Source organism: Mauremys mutica, chromosome 8 (assembly GCF_020497125.1).
Source record: "Mauremys mutica isolate MM-2020 ecotype Southern chromosome 8, ASM2049712v1, whole genome shotgun sequence".
Classification (NCBI taxonomy): domain Eukaryota; kingdom Metazoa; phylum Chordata; order Testudines; family Geoemydidae; genus Mauremys; species Mauremys mutica.
The window spans coordinates 20,549,200-20,566,479 of NC_059079.1; the positions used below are offsets into that span (position 1 = coordinate 20,549,200).

Genomic DNA, 17,280 nt, shown 5'->3' on the forward strand with positions numbered 1-17,280 from the left:
CCTTCCCATAGCCCCCATTAGCCTGGAGTGGTGAACCGCAGCCAGTGGGAGATGTGATCGGCCAAACCTGTGGATGCAGTAGGTAAACAAACTGGCTCGGCCCGCCAGGGGCTTTCCTTGAACAAGCGGTGGACCGGCTTTGGGAACCACTGCTTTAAACAATATACATTTTTTTTTAAATGATAGGTGCAGTTAAGAAAATACTTGAGGAAAAATGCATCTCTCAAAAATACTGAAAAGCATTAATTTCCCTTCATTTATCTCATCTGTAGCTATCCTTCTGGTGGATCTACACAATCAAAGTAGAGTAGGAAAAACTGCACGAAGTGAAAGAGGGGGAAACAATGCAGAGAAGTAATAACTAAATCATGGTGAGAGAGGGCTTCTTTAAGTTACAGGCTTCTTCCACCAAGCATCTAGTATCCATTTTGTTATCAATTCCATCCTTCCCCAACTTTAGGATGGTTGATCAAATATGTGGTGAAAATGACATGAGAACGAGGACTTCTTAAGCTATGGGTTACTGTTCTCTCTAATACAGGTAGAGCATGTGTTGGGCATAGCCCCATGGTTTCCAGAGGACACAGAAGCAGGGGAGGCTCCATGTTTTTTGCCACCCCAAGCACGGCAGTCAGGCCGTCTTCGGCGGCATGCCTGCAGGGGTCCGCTGGTCACGCGGATTTGGTGGCGTTTCTGGCGGGTGATCTGCCAGTTCCGCGCCTCCGGTGTACCCGCCACCAAATTGCTGCCGAAGCCGTGGGACCGGCGGAGCTCCCACAGTCATGCTGCCAAAGGCAGCCTGACTGCCGCCCTCACAGTGACTGACAGGCCGCCTCCGCAGTTTGCCACCCCAGGCAAATGCTTGCTGCGCTGGTGCCTGGAGCCGCCCCTGCACAGAAGACCCATAAAGGTCCATTGCTTTCATACTCTGCACACCCAGGGAGAATGAGTGGACCCTCAGTGAGTGATGAGGTTATTAGAACCCTAACTAAATTCATATGATAAGCTGTTGCGGCCAGGTTACCTTCCGTCCACAAACTCTGAACAATGAACATTAGACTTCTGAGTTGCACCGAAGTTGTATAGCTGTTGGATAGCTAGATTAAGTCCAGTCTCACTTTGACTGTATTCCCTCTGTTATCACAAACTTCATTTCTGTCCTGATTGTTACCAAGAGGGAAAGAGTTTGAGAATGTATATGTCAGATTGTATCTTTTAACTAAAATTACATTGCCTATTAAGGTTTCAGTGGCACCCCTTGTGTGGCTCTTGACATTTACTGTTTTCAGGATAGTGTTTGTAATGTTCCCAATTCTAGATCTAAGTAGGGACAGGGGAGTTGTGCTAAATCAGCACATCACCCTAGCAAACCCTAGCTGATTGTGGGCAGCTTCCAGGATGGCATACTTTCCACTATACTTTCCTTTACAGGAGTCCTCTGTCCTATGCCTATTCCTGCCAGGAAAGATCTTGAATGAACTAGGCCAACATGTTTGAGTATTACCTTTGCAAAATATTGCTCTTTGTCTGGTTTGAAAGACAGGTTGATAGATACAAAACTTGTAATAAAATAGCTGGCAAAGCTTTCAGCTGTTCTCCTCACAATTCACTTAATTAATCACCGTATGGCTCATGGAGGGGTGATATGCTTCAGACCTGAGAACCAGTTGGGCCTTCGGTGTAGATTAGCTGCTGCAGGCATTACATTTCTCAGAGTTCGAAGGCTGGAAGAGTTTTTTAAATAATTTAGTTGGGTAAAAATAATTTTAAAGAAATATTGAAAGGTCCAGATCTGCAACCATTGCTCACTTATAACTGTCATTGCCTTTAGTATTGCAATTGTACCCATGAGTGTGAGCACTGTTCACTCAAGTAAAGGTCAAATTCTTAGGCCTCACTTTTCTCTTATTTATATTTTAAACCTTAAATCTCTTACACTACAATCATAGCTAGATTGACATGGGTGAGGCACCTCTGAAGCATGCAAGTGGGCATTCTGATCTCCACTACAGTCTTTTACATTGCTGTGAGCTTTTAGAGGTGCAGCACAACAAGGATCCAGGGCAGATATTGAGATAATTTATTTCTTCATAAAGGGAGCATGTTAGTATTTAGTACATCAGGTGCTCAGCACATTACACAGTTCCACTAATCAGGCAGTTTTATATTAAAGACTAGGCATGAAAACCTTGAAGTACTTTAAGTTCAGTAGCCAAATACTCTTAAAATGACTTATTTCTGTTTGCTTTTGTATTAATATTTTCTATACAATTGGCTATCCCATACTGCGTTTTGAAACAATCTCAGAAGATAATCTGTCAAAATTTGAAAGATAACTTACAAATAATACATCTTCTGCTTTAATGGCTAATTATAGCAGGCTTTGTTGAATTTGGATCAATGTTTGTCTCTCTCCACTAACCAGCTTTTTGTATCAGAGTTTGTGTCAGTGACATCAGCTGAAAAATATACTTTTTTCAGTAGTGTATAAAGATACTTTCTTCTCACCAAACAGTTTTTTTCCCACCTATCGTCTTTTTTTGTGCATAAGTCCAGTGCCTAACACACTGGGTCACTGATCCTTGACAGATGTCTCTAGTCTAGGCATTTCTACACTACAAATAATAAATAACAATAATAATGTATGGGACAGAATGGTATCCCTTAAACAATACCTTGCTGGCTTTGCCTTAGATAAATAGATAGGATTACCTCAATATTAATAGTATTACCAATACTCAACTATACTTAGCCCTGGTCTACACTGGGCGGGGGTAGAGGGGATCGATCTAAGTTATGCAACTTCAACTACGTGAATAATGTAGCTGAAGTCGACGTACTTAGATTGACTTACCGTGGTGTCTTCACTGCGGTGAGTTGACTGCTGCCGCTACCCTGTCAACTCTGCTTGCGCCTCCCGCAGCGCTGGAGTACAGGAGTCAACTGGAGAGGGCTCAAGGATCGATTTATCGCATCTAGACTAGATGCGATAAATCAATCCCCACTGGATCAATTGCTGCCCACCGATCCGGCGGGTAGAGTAGACATACCCTTAGGTGTATTTATATTTATTTATATCTTCAACCTTTTGTTCTGTGAGAATCTGAATAATAAATGTTACTTTTTCAATATATGATTTGCAAATGTAGTAATCTGACACTATATACTTGCAGAGATTTGAAACTGTTCATTTGTGTTCTTACTTTTTCAAAAAGTCTAACAACGTGTTTAAAATTTCAGTTTATCTCTATTAGAAGAATTTGACTGCAGCTGTAATGAACTGGAGTCCCTACCTTCTACCATTGGTTACCTTCATAGCCTGCGGACATTAGCTGTGGATGAGAATTTCCTGTCTGAATTGCCTAGAGAAGTGAGAAACTGATTCTGTTTTTAAATTATTAATTAGTATGTTTTACATGAAGGGCCTAACCTTGCAATCTTTACTCAGACAAAACATCCACTGAAGTTATGGCAGGTGTATGGAAGTTTTTTCTCACTCTGCAGGATGGGGTCATAAATGATCCAGATGGAAGGCCAAGTCCTGCTTGCCTTAATCACTTGTTCCCATGAAACAGGTGATATCACTCACATGAGCAAGGCAAGCAGGATTTGACCCTGTGTGCAAGACAAGCAGTATTTGGCCCTGTTCATTTTTCTCATGGGTTACTAATGCTTTTATGCAGTGTTGGTGTAGCTGGGTTGGTTCCAGGATATTAGAGAGACAAGGTGGGTGAGTTAACATCTTTTATTGAAACAACTTCTGGGGGTGAGAGACACAAGCTTTTGGGCTTACACAGAGTTCTGCTTCAGGTCACCTCCATGTTAACTGAAAAAGAGTTCTGTGTAAACTCAAAACCCGGTCTCTCAACAACAGAAGTTGGTCCAATAAAAGATGTTCTCTCACCCACCTTGTCTCTTTCACATTTTGTTTGTCATTTTACATTGTAAACCGAGGGCTTATGTCCTTGACCATTAATGTCAATATCAATGTAAAATAGGGAGACTAGAATTGGAAAAGAGTATTTCATTAATGAACACATGATGATAGAAAGCATTTTAATCAAACTATGTGAAGAAATGTGATGTGTATACATACATCTTAATATAGCAGGAAGCTATTGATAGCAAATAGGTTAAATTATAACTTGAAAAGCCATTTATCAAGTAAAGTACCTGAAGTCAGTTTGGCTCAAAGTATTATCTCAGAAGTACACAATAGGTAGTCATTATCTCATTCATTATTTTTAAAGACATAATTAGGCCACCTTCTCAGATAAGGAGAATTAGTGGTGAGAAACTTTGACAAAGTGAGAATCCTAACTTCTTGTCTTTTATGCCCATAGATCGGAAGCTGTAAGAACGTAACAGTTATGTCCCTGCGCTCTAACAAGCTAGAATTTCTTCCTGATGAGATTGGTCAGATGCAGAAGCTGAGAGTGTTAAATCTGAGTGATAACAGGTATACGTTGCATAATTTAATCATCTCACCCTAGAAGTGTTTTGCTGAATGATTTTAAACATTCAAAGTTAATAGCTATTGAGGTGGTAGTCTTTCATCATTAAGCACCTAGTTTTGGTCCCATTGAACTCCATATCAAAACTTCATTGGGGCCAATGGATTCACAAAAGTAAAATCCTGATACCACTCATGTCTCCTATTATTACCATGTGAAAATGTTTATGTTCATGAATGTTTTGCTTCATGAAAAAGTTTAGGTAAGCCTTATGATGGTATATATTATGATCTTGATTAAAAGATGGTCATGTATTGGTATATGGTAGGTCTTTAGGTGCAAGCACAAAAGAATGTAAACATCAAGGGGGAAATCCTGGCTCCATTGAAGTCAATGGCAAAACTGAAAAAATAGGCATTTTAATATGGCCACTTGTAAATGTATACATCTAGGAACAAAGAATGCAGAGTATAGTTAGTCTCCCAACCTATATCCTGGGAAGCAGTAACTCTGAAAAAGACTTTCCTTGGAAGTATTATATTATCTTCGTATTTGGCTCTGGTGAGACTGCTAATACAATACTGTGTCCAGTTCTTGTGTCCACAATTCAAGAAGGATGTTGATAAATCACTGAGGATTCAGAGAAGAGCCACAGGAATGATTAAAAGATAGGAAAACATGCCTTCTAGTGACAGACTCCAGGAACTCAATTGGTTTAGCTTAACCAAGAGAAGGTTAAGGGGTGACTTTACAGACTAATCAAGTATCTACATAGGGAACAAAACTTTGATGACGGGCTCTTCAATTTAAAAGACAAAGGTATAACAAGATCCAGTAGCTGGAAGTTGAGCTAGACAAATTCATGCTAAAAATAATGTGCACATTTTTAATGATGAGCATAATTAACCATTGGAACAATTTGCCAGGGTTTGTGGTGGAGTTTCCATCATTGAATATTTTAAAATCAAGACTGGATTTTAAAAAAAAAAGTGCTGTAGTTCAAACAGAATTATTTCAGGGAAGTCCTATGGCTTGTGTTACACACAAGATCAAATTAGATGATAACAGTCTCTTCTGACTTTATAATCTATTAACCTAAGGCCAAACCCTTTTTTCACATACCTAGTCTCATTGAAGAAAATATGGCTATTTGCATGAATAAGATGAGAATGATTTAACCCCACATATAGACACTGAGAAAGACGGTTTTATCAAAAAATTCATGCATACATGTACTTCAAGAATAACTTGGATAGGACCCTTTTCAGCAAAATAAAAAGAGATACAGGTTTGTTCGGTAGTGTGGCAAATGGTAGATGGAGACAATACTGAGAATGACTTTGCACCTCTATACTGGGGGCTATTAACAGAAATTAGTTCACCAACACATTATAAATCCTTAACACAGAAATATCCTATAATGCACTTGATAACAATTATCCACTTATTGGAACAGTTTTCTGAAAGTCAGTTAGATGTCATAGGACCTGATTTTTTGCTCTGACAGCAGCAAAAAACTGGAGTAACTTCACTGAAGTCAAGGTAGTTACACCAGTGTAAACCTTGTATGAGAGCAGAATCAGGCTCATAATGGGATGATGGAACTAGTTAAGAGGAATTAGGAGCAAGAGCAAACTTAGATCTTTTCTGAGATTTGAAAAACTGTGGTGTACATGTATTGCTTTTTTGTTTTTGTTTAAATTTTCACATCTTAGTGGTCACTGATTTCAGTGGTGACTGAATGTGGAATTATTGAAACATTGTGAACAACGCTTTTTTATCATGGTACTTCCAGCTTGGGTGAAATTAGGAATTCCTGAAAAATCCTGATCTCACAAGATTTCCAGACCAAAGTGTTAGGATAAATTTCAAATAAGTATTCTAATGTTCTGGTGTTTAGCCAAAACTTAGACTTACAGGTTTTCCCCATCACTAATCATGAAATTATGTAAAATATTAATCATATGTAAAAGTACTGTTGGCATCCTTCCATTATCATACAAACAGTAACACATGCTTAGTTTTATATTCTTCTTGTGGAAAATCATCATCTTCCCAGATGTTGGGTCACAAACAGCAATCATCCCTGTTCTGTGGGCCTGACTGCTGAGGCCTTCTTTGTGATACTTCCTTTGTCAAATCGGACATAACACTCAGTAGTTTTAATTTTCACTCTCTTTTAGATACATTGGTCATTATTTGGGTTCTTATTTTTAATGTCACCAAAAATAAGTACAGAGGTTTATGAATTTAGAAAATAGTCCTGGGTGTATTAAGAGCTCTAGGGGACTTAACTTGTCTTTCAATAGAATCCTCCAGCTAATGTTCAGTATAAAATGTTTCACATACTATGAGGTTAGCCTCTTTGGGGAAGAGGTATAAACAAGGTTTGGAGAAATATAAGTATAGGGTTTGTTGTTTGTGTTTGTTTATTTGGAACATGGCAAAATCAGAATCCAGAATTGAACACACAATATTCAATGGAAAAAGAACAGGAGTACTTGTGGCACCTTAAAGACAAGTACTCCTGTTCTTTTTGTGGATACAGACTAACACGGCTGCTACTCTGAAACCTGTAAGTATTCAATGGGTGAACATAAGAGAAATGACCCATCAAGAAAGAAAAATTCAGGCTGTTTCTGTCCACAAACTTAGAATAAAATGCCAAAATGAATATTTTCTTCTCCCACTAGAAAATATTTTTTGCCCTCATTTCATGCCGTATTCCACTTAACACTGTTTACATTATTAGAGGATGCCCAGTGACATTTTCCATATTTTGAAAGACAAATGCGTTATCAGAATGTGTCCTAGTTTTTTTTAATATTGCCATGCTAATTTGTGTTAATTACTGAGGATATTAATTAATGGGATATTGTATGTTACAGATCAGGTATCAGCTTAGAACCAGCCACACAGTGTAAGGAAATAAAGGCTGAACTACTCTTTTAATCCTAAAGGCAGTCTCTCCAACTCACAGAGGAGACACCTTCGTAGGCAAGAGTAGAGAAGGTGGCACAGCAGCTATCCACAGCTGATCTGTGAATAAATGAGGGAATCCAATAAATTGACTAAAATCAAAAGAGACATTACTTCTTTCCCTGGACATGACATCCGTTAACTAGCTCCTAAAGTGCTACAGATTTTAAAATAACTTTACACTTAACGCAGCTTGAGCTTTTAAAAATTGATCCAGGTTAAATCTATAGACCAGCACAGACTCATGGTTGAAGTGATCTGGCTCATATTGTCAGAAACTATGGATAGTACTGAACTGAAGCTAAGATAGCTTCCCAACTCTTCTCTAGACATAGGCAAATTTGATGTTAGTTGGCTCTTAAAGTACATCTCAGTTTATAACTAGAATTTAACCTAATAATAATGATAAAAAGAAATAGCTTCAAAGTCTTTATCTCAACTTAATCGCTGATATGTAATTTATGACAGGATATGGAATCATTTCTTACTGACAGTTTGGGACCTAGGAATATATTTAGAAAGGTTTTTTTCTTTCCAAAGAACTTCAGGGGAAATTCTACTTTTCCTCATCTTTTGTCATACAGGAAAACACTTTTTATATGAAAATTGAACATTAGAAAAGGGAACACATCGTTCCATACTTGTCAGGGCTCTTCCAAGTTACTGTAAATAGTGGTTTTATTGAATAATCAGCTGGGGATTTAGCATATTATCAAAGTATTGTTTCATGACTTCCTGTTTTTTATTTTAAATATTTCAATTTTTTCATCTATCAATGTCTGCTGTGATTTTCACATTTATATTTTGTTCTGTTTAATTAAATTAATGTGAATTCAGACAATCTGAGTGGCACTAATATGCTGTTTTAAAAAATCAGTTATCACTTGTGTTAAACTCTTTAAAGAAGTTAGTTTTTCCAAGAGATTGCAATTTTAATTATTGGTGATTAAAAGTGTAAACAGAGTCAGGATGAGCTCTACCCTGACATCTGGTGGTACATTATGAGGAGTGGGCAAAGGAATTTTAGGAATGTGCATTTGCATTGGTAAACCCATTCCACTTAGCATAACACACAGCAGCATGGGAAGGTTATTTTCACACTGTGGAATCCCCAATTTCTTTGTTATTGGGGCAGGAAGGAAAAAAAAGTGCTGTTACCTTAATTATGTGAATGAGGAACTATGAGACTGCTTTATGACAGAAATGACTCAACCTACATTAAATAGTACTTGCTAGACAGGGGATATGGGTTCCAAAACCCAGTGATTCGAGAGAGGCTGGGGATAGGTATCTGTACTTGGTGGTGCAGGCTCCTTGTGTGAGCCAGAGGCCCCAGTTTTGCCTATGCCTCTCTCCACTGTGGAATGTCAGAGTTAATTTTGATTCCCTTAAGAATCTAGATACAGGTTACTGAGCTGAACTCACTTTGGACCAGTAGTGCACTGGCACTGGGCTCCCCTACTGTGAGCTGAAATCACTAAGAGTTTGAAATCACTAAGAGTTGAAATCACTGGAATTGCTGAGCTAAGAGCACTGAGTACTGTGCTAACCAGTGGGGGAGCCTGAAGCTATACTGTGGAGCAGAGCAGCTGGCAGAGTGGAGCGAGCAGTTTCCGAGGACGGCTGGAGCGGCTCACAGGACAGCTAGTGGACCAGAGCAGCTGGTAGAGCGGAGCAGCTGTGGGACGGGTGGAGCAGCCCACGGAGCCACGGAGCTGAGCAGTTGCGGGGACGACTAGTGGAAGCAGAACCCCGTGAAGAGGCAGGGCAGTTGGCCCCAAACCACGTAAGGTGCCCCTTGCTACCGAGGCTGGGGAGGGGGACCTCTGCAGGTAGACTCTCGAACTCTGGGCTGCCTGACCTGGGATAGAGACTTTTGGATTGTGGGACTTTTGGGACTGTGGGTGATTTGGGGGGTTGCTGGACTCAAGAGACCAGAGAGAAGGACACGGCCCAATTTCCTTGGGTGGGTCTTTGCTCACGGTTTGATCTATGAACTCTAGCTGAGGTATTTTCCCAATTTAATGCTTGTTGTTTACCTCATGTAATTAAATCTTTTCTGCTACACCAAGACTCTGTGCTTGCGAGAGGGGAAGTATTGCCTCCTTGAGGCGCCCAGGGGTGTGTGTAAGGTTTTCCCAGGTCACTGGGTGGGGGCTCGAGCTGGTTTTGCATTACATTGTAGGGAAGGGACCCATATGTATTGAACCCGGCCCTTGCTGCTATTGTTTCGGCCTGGCAGAAGGGTTACAAAAGCATGTACATAAATCCAAATCCTGTAGCTCAAACAGGGAAATAAGGGCAGCAGAAGGCCTTGAATGCATTGAAACTGGTATGATTCCTCTACTCAGAGTGGTAGAGAAGTAAAAAATGTGATAATCCCACACAGTACAAACCTGTGAACTCCAGCCTCCTAACAACTTGGGAAATGGCCACAGAATCTGTGACTACAGACACCCATTAGACACCCTCCACCCCTTACTGGCAGGAACTAGAGGGTGTGGAGCAATCACACAGGAGCCTGTGATTCCAACTCACTTCCACATCACAGACAGCCACAGAAGCTTATTTACTCAGGCCTGATGCACGCCAGGAAGAGATTTAGGCCCATAGTAGAAACTGATTGCTTTGGTACCGTGTGCTTTGCTTTTGAATTATATGTTAATTTAGTTTAGGTAACTCCTTCAGAAATTATCCATGTACCAGTTCATCTTTCACCTAGGAAAACTTAATATTGTGAATACATTTTTCCTTAACTATGTATTACACAAAAAAGCAATTATGTAAGTAATTTTCCAAACTGTCTAGTGAGAAATTTAGGCATTTAAGCATGAAAGATAAGCACTTTGTTGAATAGCACATTTATAGACTTTAGACTTCTTTGTGCAGTTGGTATACTTTCTGAATGTTCTCATCAGAAATGCTGGATAAATGGAGGCAAGGCAGATTAAACACACTTTAAAATTTTAATGGGCATAGTGCACTTTTATATCATCTATTCTGCTCAGTGGAGGATGCATATAGGGCTATATTTTTAGAGGTGAAAATCAGCATCGCTTCAAATGAAATCAGTGGAACTATGCTGATTTACAGCAACTGGGAATATGACCATTGTCTGTCATCAGTAATTAATCAACAACACTGCAATGCCTTTGTTGCATCCTTTTGTAGCTACAGTGTAACATAATTCTGACTGAGCAGCCAAGAAAAAACATCTACTCGTTTCTTCACCATTCACAGCCTAAATCAGTGTGCGAACTGTGATTAGTATTATGGGATCAATTTTCAGAAGTGTTGTTGAAATGCAAAATTTATATTAGTAGTTCAGTTGCTGATTCAAATCTGAGTTACCAGCATATCTAACCACTAGATTGAGGGCACAAATCAAGAAGATAGGTTCATATGATCAGATTTTCACTGATGATTCAATTCAGGTACAAAAACAGGGTCACAAATTTTGTGAAATCAAATTGTGACCACAAAAGAAAGTAGAGTCTCATCTTAGCTGAAAATACAATAGGTAGAATGAACAATGTTTGAAACAGATATATGTAAATGATTGCCCCCCATTTTCATGTCTTACATCTTAACTGTGATTATTAAATTCACAAAATACATGCACTGTAGAACTAAAAGATATATTATATAGATTTCAGATTGTTCTGGTCTAAACTTTCAAAAATGACTAGCAATTTTGTATGCCTTCATATTTCTGGTGCTGAACTTTAGACACCTTAAAGCAGTGGTCCCCAAACTTTTGAGAGTCACGCCCCTGTTACCCCGGTCTGTTATCCCCTGCCTCCCTAGGGCCGCAGCTGAAGGGGTGTGGGGCAAGGACATGGATAAGGGGGCTGAGACTAGGGGTCTATTTGGGGCAGGGAGTGGAGCCAGGAATGGGGCCAGGCACGGGGCCGGGAATGTTGCTGCAAGCAGGACCGGAGCACAGCTGTGGGCAGGAAGGGGCTGGATGGCACTCCCTCCCCGTCTTCCCCCCCCCATGGGGGCTGGCCTGGGCCCTGCTGTGACCAGGGCCAGCTCCAGGGTTTTTGCCGCCCTAAGCAGCAAAAAGAGGAGAGAGAAAAAAAAAAGCCATGATCGCGATCAGCTCTACCGCCACCGCTTCAGAATTCGGCGGCAGGTCCTTCGCTCCGAGAGGGAGTGAGGGACCCGCCGCCAAAGAGCCGGACATGCCACCCCTCTCCGTTAGCCGCCCCAAACACCTGCTTGCTAGGCTGGTGCCTGGAGCCGGCCCTGGCTGTGGCCCCCACAAAGGTTTATGCCCCACAGTTTGGGGACCTTGCCTTAAAAGGACCTGAAAATATGCTCCCATTATGGTGTCTTAAACTGGACACCCAAAGTCATAGTTTTGAAAATGTGTCCATTCAGTTTTGTTCTCATACGTAAGACTAAAGCCTGGTCTACACTAGGCGTTTAAACCGGTTTTAGGAGCGTAAAACCGATTTAACGCCACACCCGTCCACACTAAGAGGCCCTTTATATCGGTATAAAGGGCTCTTTAAACCGGTTTCTGTACTCCTCCCTAACGAGAGGAGTAGCGCTAATATCGGTATTACCATATCGGATTGGGGTTAGTGTGGCCGCAGATCGACGGTATTGGCCTCCGGGCGGTATCCCACAGTGCACCACTGACCGCTCTGGACAGCAATCTGAACTCGGATGCAGTGGCCAGGTAGACAGGAAAAGCCCCGCGAACTTTTGAATATTTCCTGTTTGCCCAGCGTGGAGCTCCGATCAGCACGTGTGGTGATGCAGTTAAAAATCAAAATAAAGAAAGAGCTCCCGCATGGACGATGCGGACGTGATCGCTGTAAGGGCAGGCAAATCTGTTCTATCAGCGCTCCGTTACAGAAGACGAAATTCAAAATCATTTTTAAAAAATCTCCAGACAGATGCCATAGCAGGGACTCAGCGCACTGCTGCGTGACAAGCGTAACGGAAAGCCAAAGAATCAAATGGACGCTCATGGACTGGAGGACTCAAGCTATCCCACAGTTCCTGCAGTCTCTGAAAAGCATTTGCATTCTTGGCTGAGCTCCAAATGCTTCTAGGGTCAAAAACAGTGTCCGCGGTGGGTCAGGGCATAGCTCGGCAATTTACGCAAACCCCCACCCACCCCCAGAAGTGAAAGGGAAAACAATCCTCTATTGACTCTTTTACATGTCACCCTATCTTTACTGAATGCTGCAGATAGACGCGATGGTGCAGCACTCAACACCAACATCCTTGCTCCCCCCACGCTATGGATGGCTGATGGTACAAAATGACTGGTATCCGTCCTCATCATCAGCCTATTAGCACATGGGGCAGTGCAAAAGGACTGGTAACCATGCTGACTAGCATCTGTTAGGTCGATCAAGGGCGTCTGGTCCTAATTTTTCCTGGTAGATGGTACAGTATGGCTGATAACCATCGTCATCATAGCAACAGGGGGCTGAGCTCCATCAGCCCCCACCCTTCATGTGTAAAGAAAAGATTCAATTGCCCCTGAACTAGCAGAGGGATGCTGGGCTCCTCTCCTACACACTCCTTACTGTCCTGTCTGGACTATCATAGCAGCTGGAGGCTGCCTTCCACTCATATCTCACTAACAAGTCACTGTGTCTTATTCCTGCATTCTTTATTACTTCATCACACAAGTGGGGGGACAATGCTACAGTAGCCCAGGAAGGCTGAGGGAAGAACGGAATCAACAGGTGGGGTTGTTGCAGGAGCACCCCCTGTGAATAGAATACAGCTCATAATTGCTGCAGGATCTGACACAGAGCAGCTGTGCTCTCTGGTTCTCTGATACAGTGGTTCTCTAGTACACTTGCCTATATTCTAGGCAGGACTGATTCTATTTTTAGATACCAAAAAGGAGGGATTGACTCAGGGAGTCATTCCCAATTTTGGCTTTTGCGCCCCTGGCTAAGAGCAGCCAGGGGCACTTATGACAGCAGCAAATGGAACAGTGCAAAAGGACTGGTAGCCACGATCATCTTATTACCAATTTATGGTATGGTAGATGGTACAATATGGCTGATAACCATCTCTGCTATCATGCAAAAGCAAAAGCATGCTGCTGTGTAGCGCTGCTGAATCGCCTCTGTGAGCGGCATCTAGTACACATACGGTGACAGTCACAAAAGGCGAAACAGGCTCCATGATTGCCATGCTATGGCATCTTCCAGGGCAATCCAGGGAAAAAAGGCATGAAATGCTTGTCTGCCGTTGCTTTCCCAGCGGAAGGAGTGACTGACGACATTTACCCAGAACCACCCGCGACAATGATTTTTGCCGCATCAGGCACTGGGATCTCAACCCGGAAATTCAAAGGGGCGGGGGAGGCTGCGGGAACTATGGGATAGCTACGGAATAGCTACCCACATTGCAATGCTCCAGAAATCGACGCTAGCCTCGGACTGTGGACGCACACCACCAATTTATTTGTGTTTAGTGTGGCCGCGCACACTCGATTTTATACAATCTGTTTTGTTAAACCGGTTTATGTAAATTCGGAATAATCACGTAGTGTAGACGTACCCTAAGATTTAGTCATGGGTATATTTAGTAAAAGTCATGGACAAGTCACCAGCAATAAACAAAAAATCATGTTCCATGACCTGTCCCGGACTTTTACTATAAATACCCATTACTAAATCCCTGCTCCTGGGCCTCACTGCTCTGAGGCCCCTAGGGACCGCTCTCCGGATGGCTTCCAAGGCCACCTCCGAGGCCACTGCTCCAGCTGCCCCCAGGACTGCTGCTGCTAGGGCAGTCCCTGGAGCCACCCCTGGGACTGATGCTTGGGCATTTCCCAGGGCTGCTGCTCAGGTGGTTCCTGAAGCCACCCCGAGACCACTGCTGCTGGGGCAGCCACTCTGGCCACTGTTGTTGGAGTGCTGCCTGGGGCCGCTCGAGCAGTGACTGGTATGGCTGGCCCTTGGGCCAGCTGCTCAGGCACCCCTTGGCCTGCCACACCGGCTACTGCAGCTGTGGAAGTCACAGAAGTTGTGGAAAGTCACGGAATGTGGATAGTATTTCTTATATAGACTACTTTATTAAAATCTATTTAAATTCAATTAAGAATATGAACATGAAGACTGTCATAGCTGTTGGAATTGCATATGTGGGTCACTGTTAGAGCTGATTGAAAATTTTTCATAAAAACTTTTTTTCCATCAAAAAAAAGCCAGTTCATTACAACTGAAATATATTTTGTGGAAACATGTTATTTGATTAAAATTTCATCTAGAAAGTTTCTCAGGTCCACACTGGAATTTTAGAACCCAGCCCAAGAAAATTCTGTTTCATGAAGAATTTCAAAAGATCTCTTTTGAGTGTTTTTACCTGGACCACACAAAGTCTTTCAGGTTGTCTCTTAAATTTTTTGTAGCCTTTGCTGAAAGTATTAAAGGGCAACCAGTTACAGCCCAGTGCATGTCACGTTGGATTTCTAACTATATCCAGCTCTGCTATGATCTAGCAAAAGTTTCTCCTCCGAGGATAATAGTCCATTCCACTAGAGCTCAGTCCACTTTGTCAGCCTTCTGGATTAACATAGCTGTTGTGACCACGCTGCCATTTTACAAATGTCCATATGGATGCATTTTTTCCAGATACTACACTATCACTCAAGCTTCCCAGGATGACACCTACTTTGGAAAATCAGTGCTACATTCTCTCCAAGTAATCCAAAGTCCCACCACCTGTAAGGAAACCGCTGGTGAATCACTTAAAGTGGGATATATATGTGCACAATCACTTAAAGGAGAAAAAACAGTTACTTACCTGTACAGTAACTGTTCTTCAAGATTTATTGTGCACATAGGGACGTGATCATTCCCCTCTATTCGACATTGGTGAGGCCTCATCTGGAGTACTTTGTCCAGTTTTGGTCCCCACACTACAAGAAGGATGTGGAAAAATTGGAAAGAGTCCAGCGGAGGGCAACAAAAATGATTAAGGGGCTGGAGCACATGACTTATGAGGAGAGGCTGAGGGAACTGGGATTGTTTAGTCTGCAGAAGAGAAGGATGAGGGGGGATTTGATAGCTTCTTTCAGCTACCTGAAAGGGGGTTCCAAAGAGGATGGATCTAGACTGTTCTCAGTGGTAGAAGACAGAACAAGGAGTAATGGTCTCAAGTTGCAGAGGGGGGGGATTAGGTTGGATATTAGAAAAAACTTTTTCACTAGGAGAGTGGTGAAGCAGTGGAATGGGTTACCTAGGGAGGTGGTGGAATCTCCTTCCTTAGAGGTTTTTAAGTCAGGCTTGACAAAGCCCTGGCTGGGATGATTTAGTTGGGAATTGGTCCTGCTTTGAGCAGGGGGTTGGACTAGATGACCTCCTGAGGTCCCTTCCAACCCTAATATTCTATGATTCCGGATCCTTCCACCTTCTCTGCTACTTTGGGTATTAATTAGATGGTGGTGGGAAGGAACAAAGAGGGAGGCAGTGGCATCCATGCCTCTCTGTATCCTCAGCTCCATGCATGAGGATCAGGGCCGCCCAGAGGATTCCGGGGGCCTGGGGTCTTCGGTGGCAGGGGGCCCCACTTCGGTGGTAATTCGGCGGCGGGAGGCCCTTCTGCTCCAGGACCCGCCACCAAAGTGCCCCGAAGACCCATGGCAGGGACCCCCCGCCGCCGAATTGCCGCGGAAGTGGGACCCACCGCAGAAGTGCAGCCGCGTCTTCGGCAGTAATTCGGTGGCAGGGGGCCCCCGCCACGGGTCTTCAGGGCACTTCGGTGGCGGGTCCCGGAACGGAAGGGCCCCCCCGCTGCCGAATTACCTCCGAAGACCCGGCTACACTTCGGCGGTGGGTCCTGCTTTGGCGGTAATTCGCTGGCAGGGGGTCCTTCCGCTTCGGGGTGGAAGGACCCCCCGCCGGCGAAGACCGGGAGCAGAAGAAGCTCGAGGGGCCTGAGCCCCATGTGAGTTTTCCGGGGCCCCCAGAGCAAGTGAAGGACCCTGCTCCAGGGACCCCAAAAAGCTCTTGTGGGAGTCCCTGCGGAACCCAGGGCCTGGGGCAAATTCCCCCTCTTGCCCCCCCGGGCGGCCCTGATGAGGATAGTTGGGGCACATAGTGGTACTTCTGGCAAAAGTCTCCAACTCAAATGCATTGGGTGCATATATACCTACAGTGGAATGTATATGTGTACAACATATCTCAATGAACAGTAATTACTGTACAAGTAAAAGTAATCAATTTTGCCTCTCTGGTGAGGCAGAAACCCTCATTAATGAGCATATGAGGTGCCTTTCTTATGGGATACCTCCAGTAAATTCACTGTGTGTAAGTCCTTTTCAAAAAAAGACCTTAAAGGTCAGAGATGTGAGGCATAAAATGTTTCTCTTTGACTACTTCATGTGCCTGCATCAGACCTGGGTCCATCTGACTCCCCTGGGATGTTAGCCTGTGATACTGAGAAGTGCCCTGCTGAGCCTGGCATCTGATAGCTTCAGGGCTCCATCTACTTAACCTTCAACTTCCAGGTGTACTGGTAGGATTGTCCCTGTTAGAGTGCTGAGAGAAAGGATTGTTGTTCAGCCTTGAAGAATAGAGCTCCTCAAAAGACTTCTGCAAGAAAGAGGTCAAAATCGCCTCTCCACTTCTAATCTAAGGAGACTCCACGGCCCAAAGTGTGTACTGGAGGAGTTTCAACAGTACCAACTATCAGGTACCATTCACTGAGGATACATTCTCCATGATCACTACCAAGACTACAACTGCTGAGGTGCTGTGGCACTCTGTGTGTCTGCATCAGCTGCTACCTCATTTCAGCAGCAATAACTGTCTCAGTACTGAGCACATCAGTACTAATTACTTCAGTTCCTGCTACTTCT

General features: G+C 43.0%; 1 protein-coding gene across 1 annotated transcript in view; it reads left to right on the top strand.

Moving 5' to 3' along the window:
* LRRC7 (leucine rich repeat containing 7) overlaps positions 1–17,280 on the top strand; it is a 352,531-nt gene that overhangs the window by 251,547 nt on the left and 83,704 nt on the right. Inside the window, exons 13-14 of the mRNA XM_045028890.1 lie at positions 3,241–3,370; positions 4,344–4,459. Of these exons, the coding sequence (XP_044884825.1) occupies positions 3,241–3,370; positions 4,344–4,459 (246 nt within the window). The remainder of the gene's footprint in view (positions 1–3,240; positions 3,371–4,343; positions 4,460–17,280) is intronic.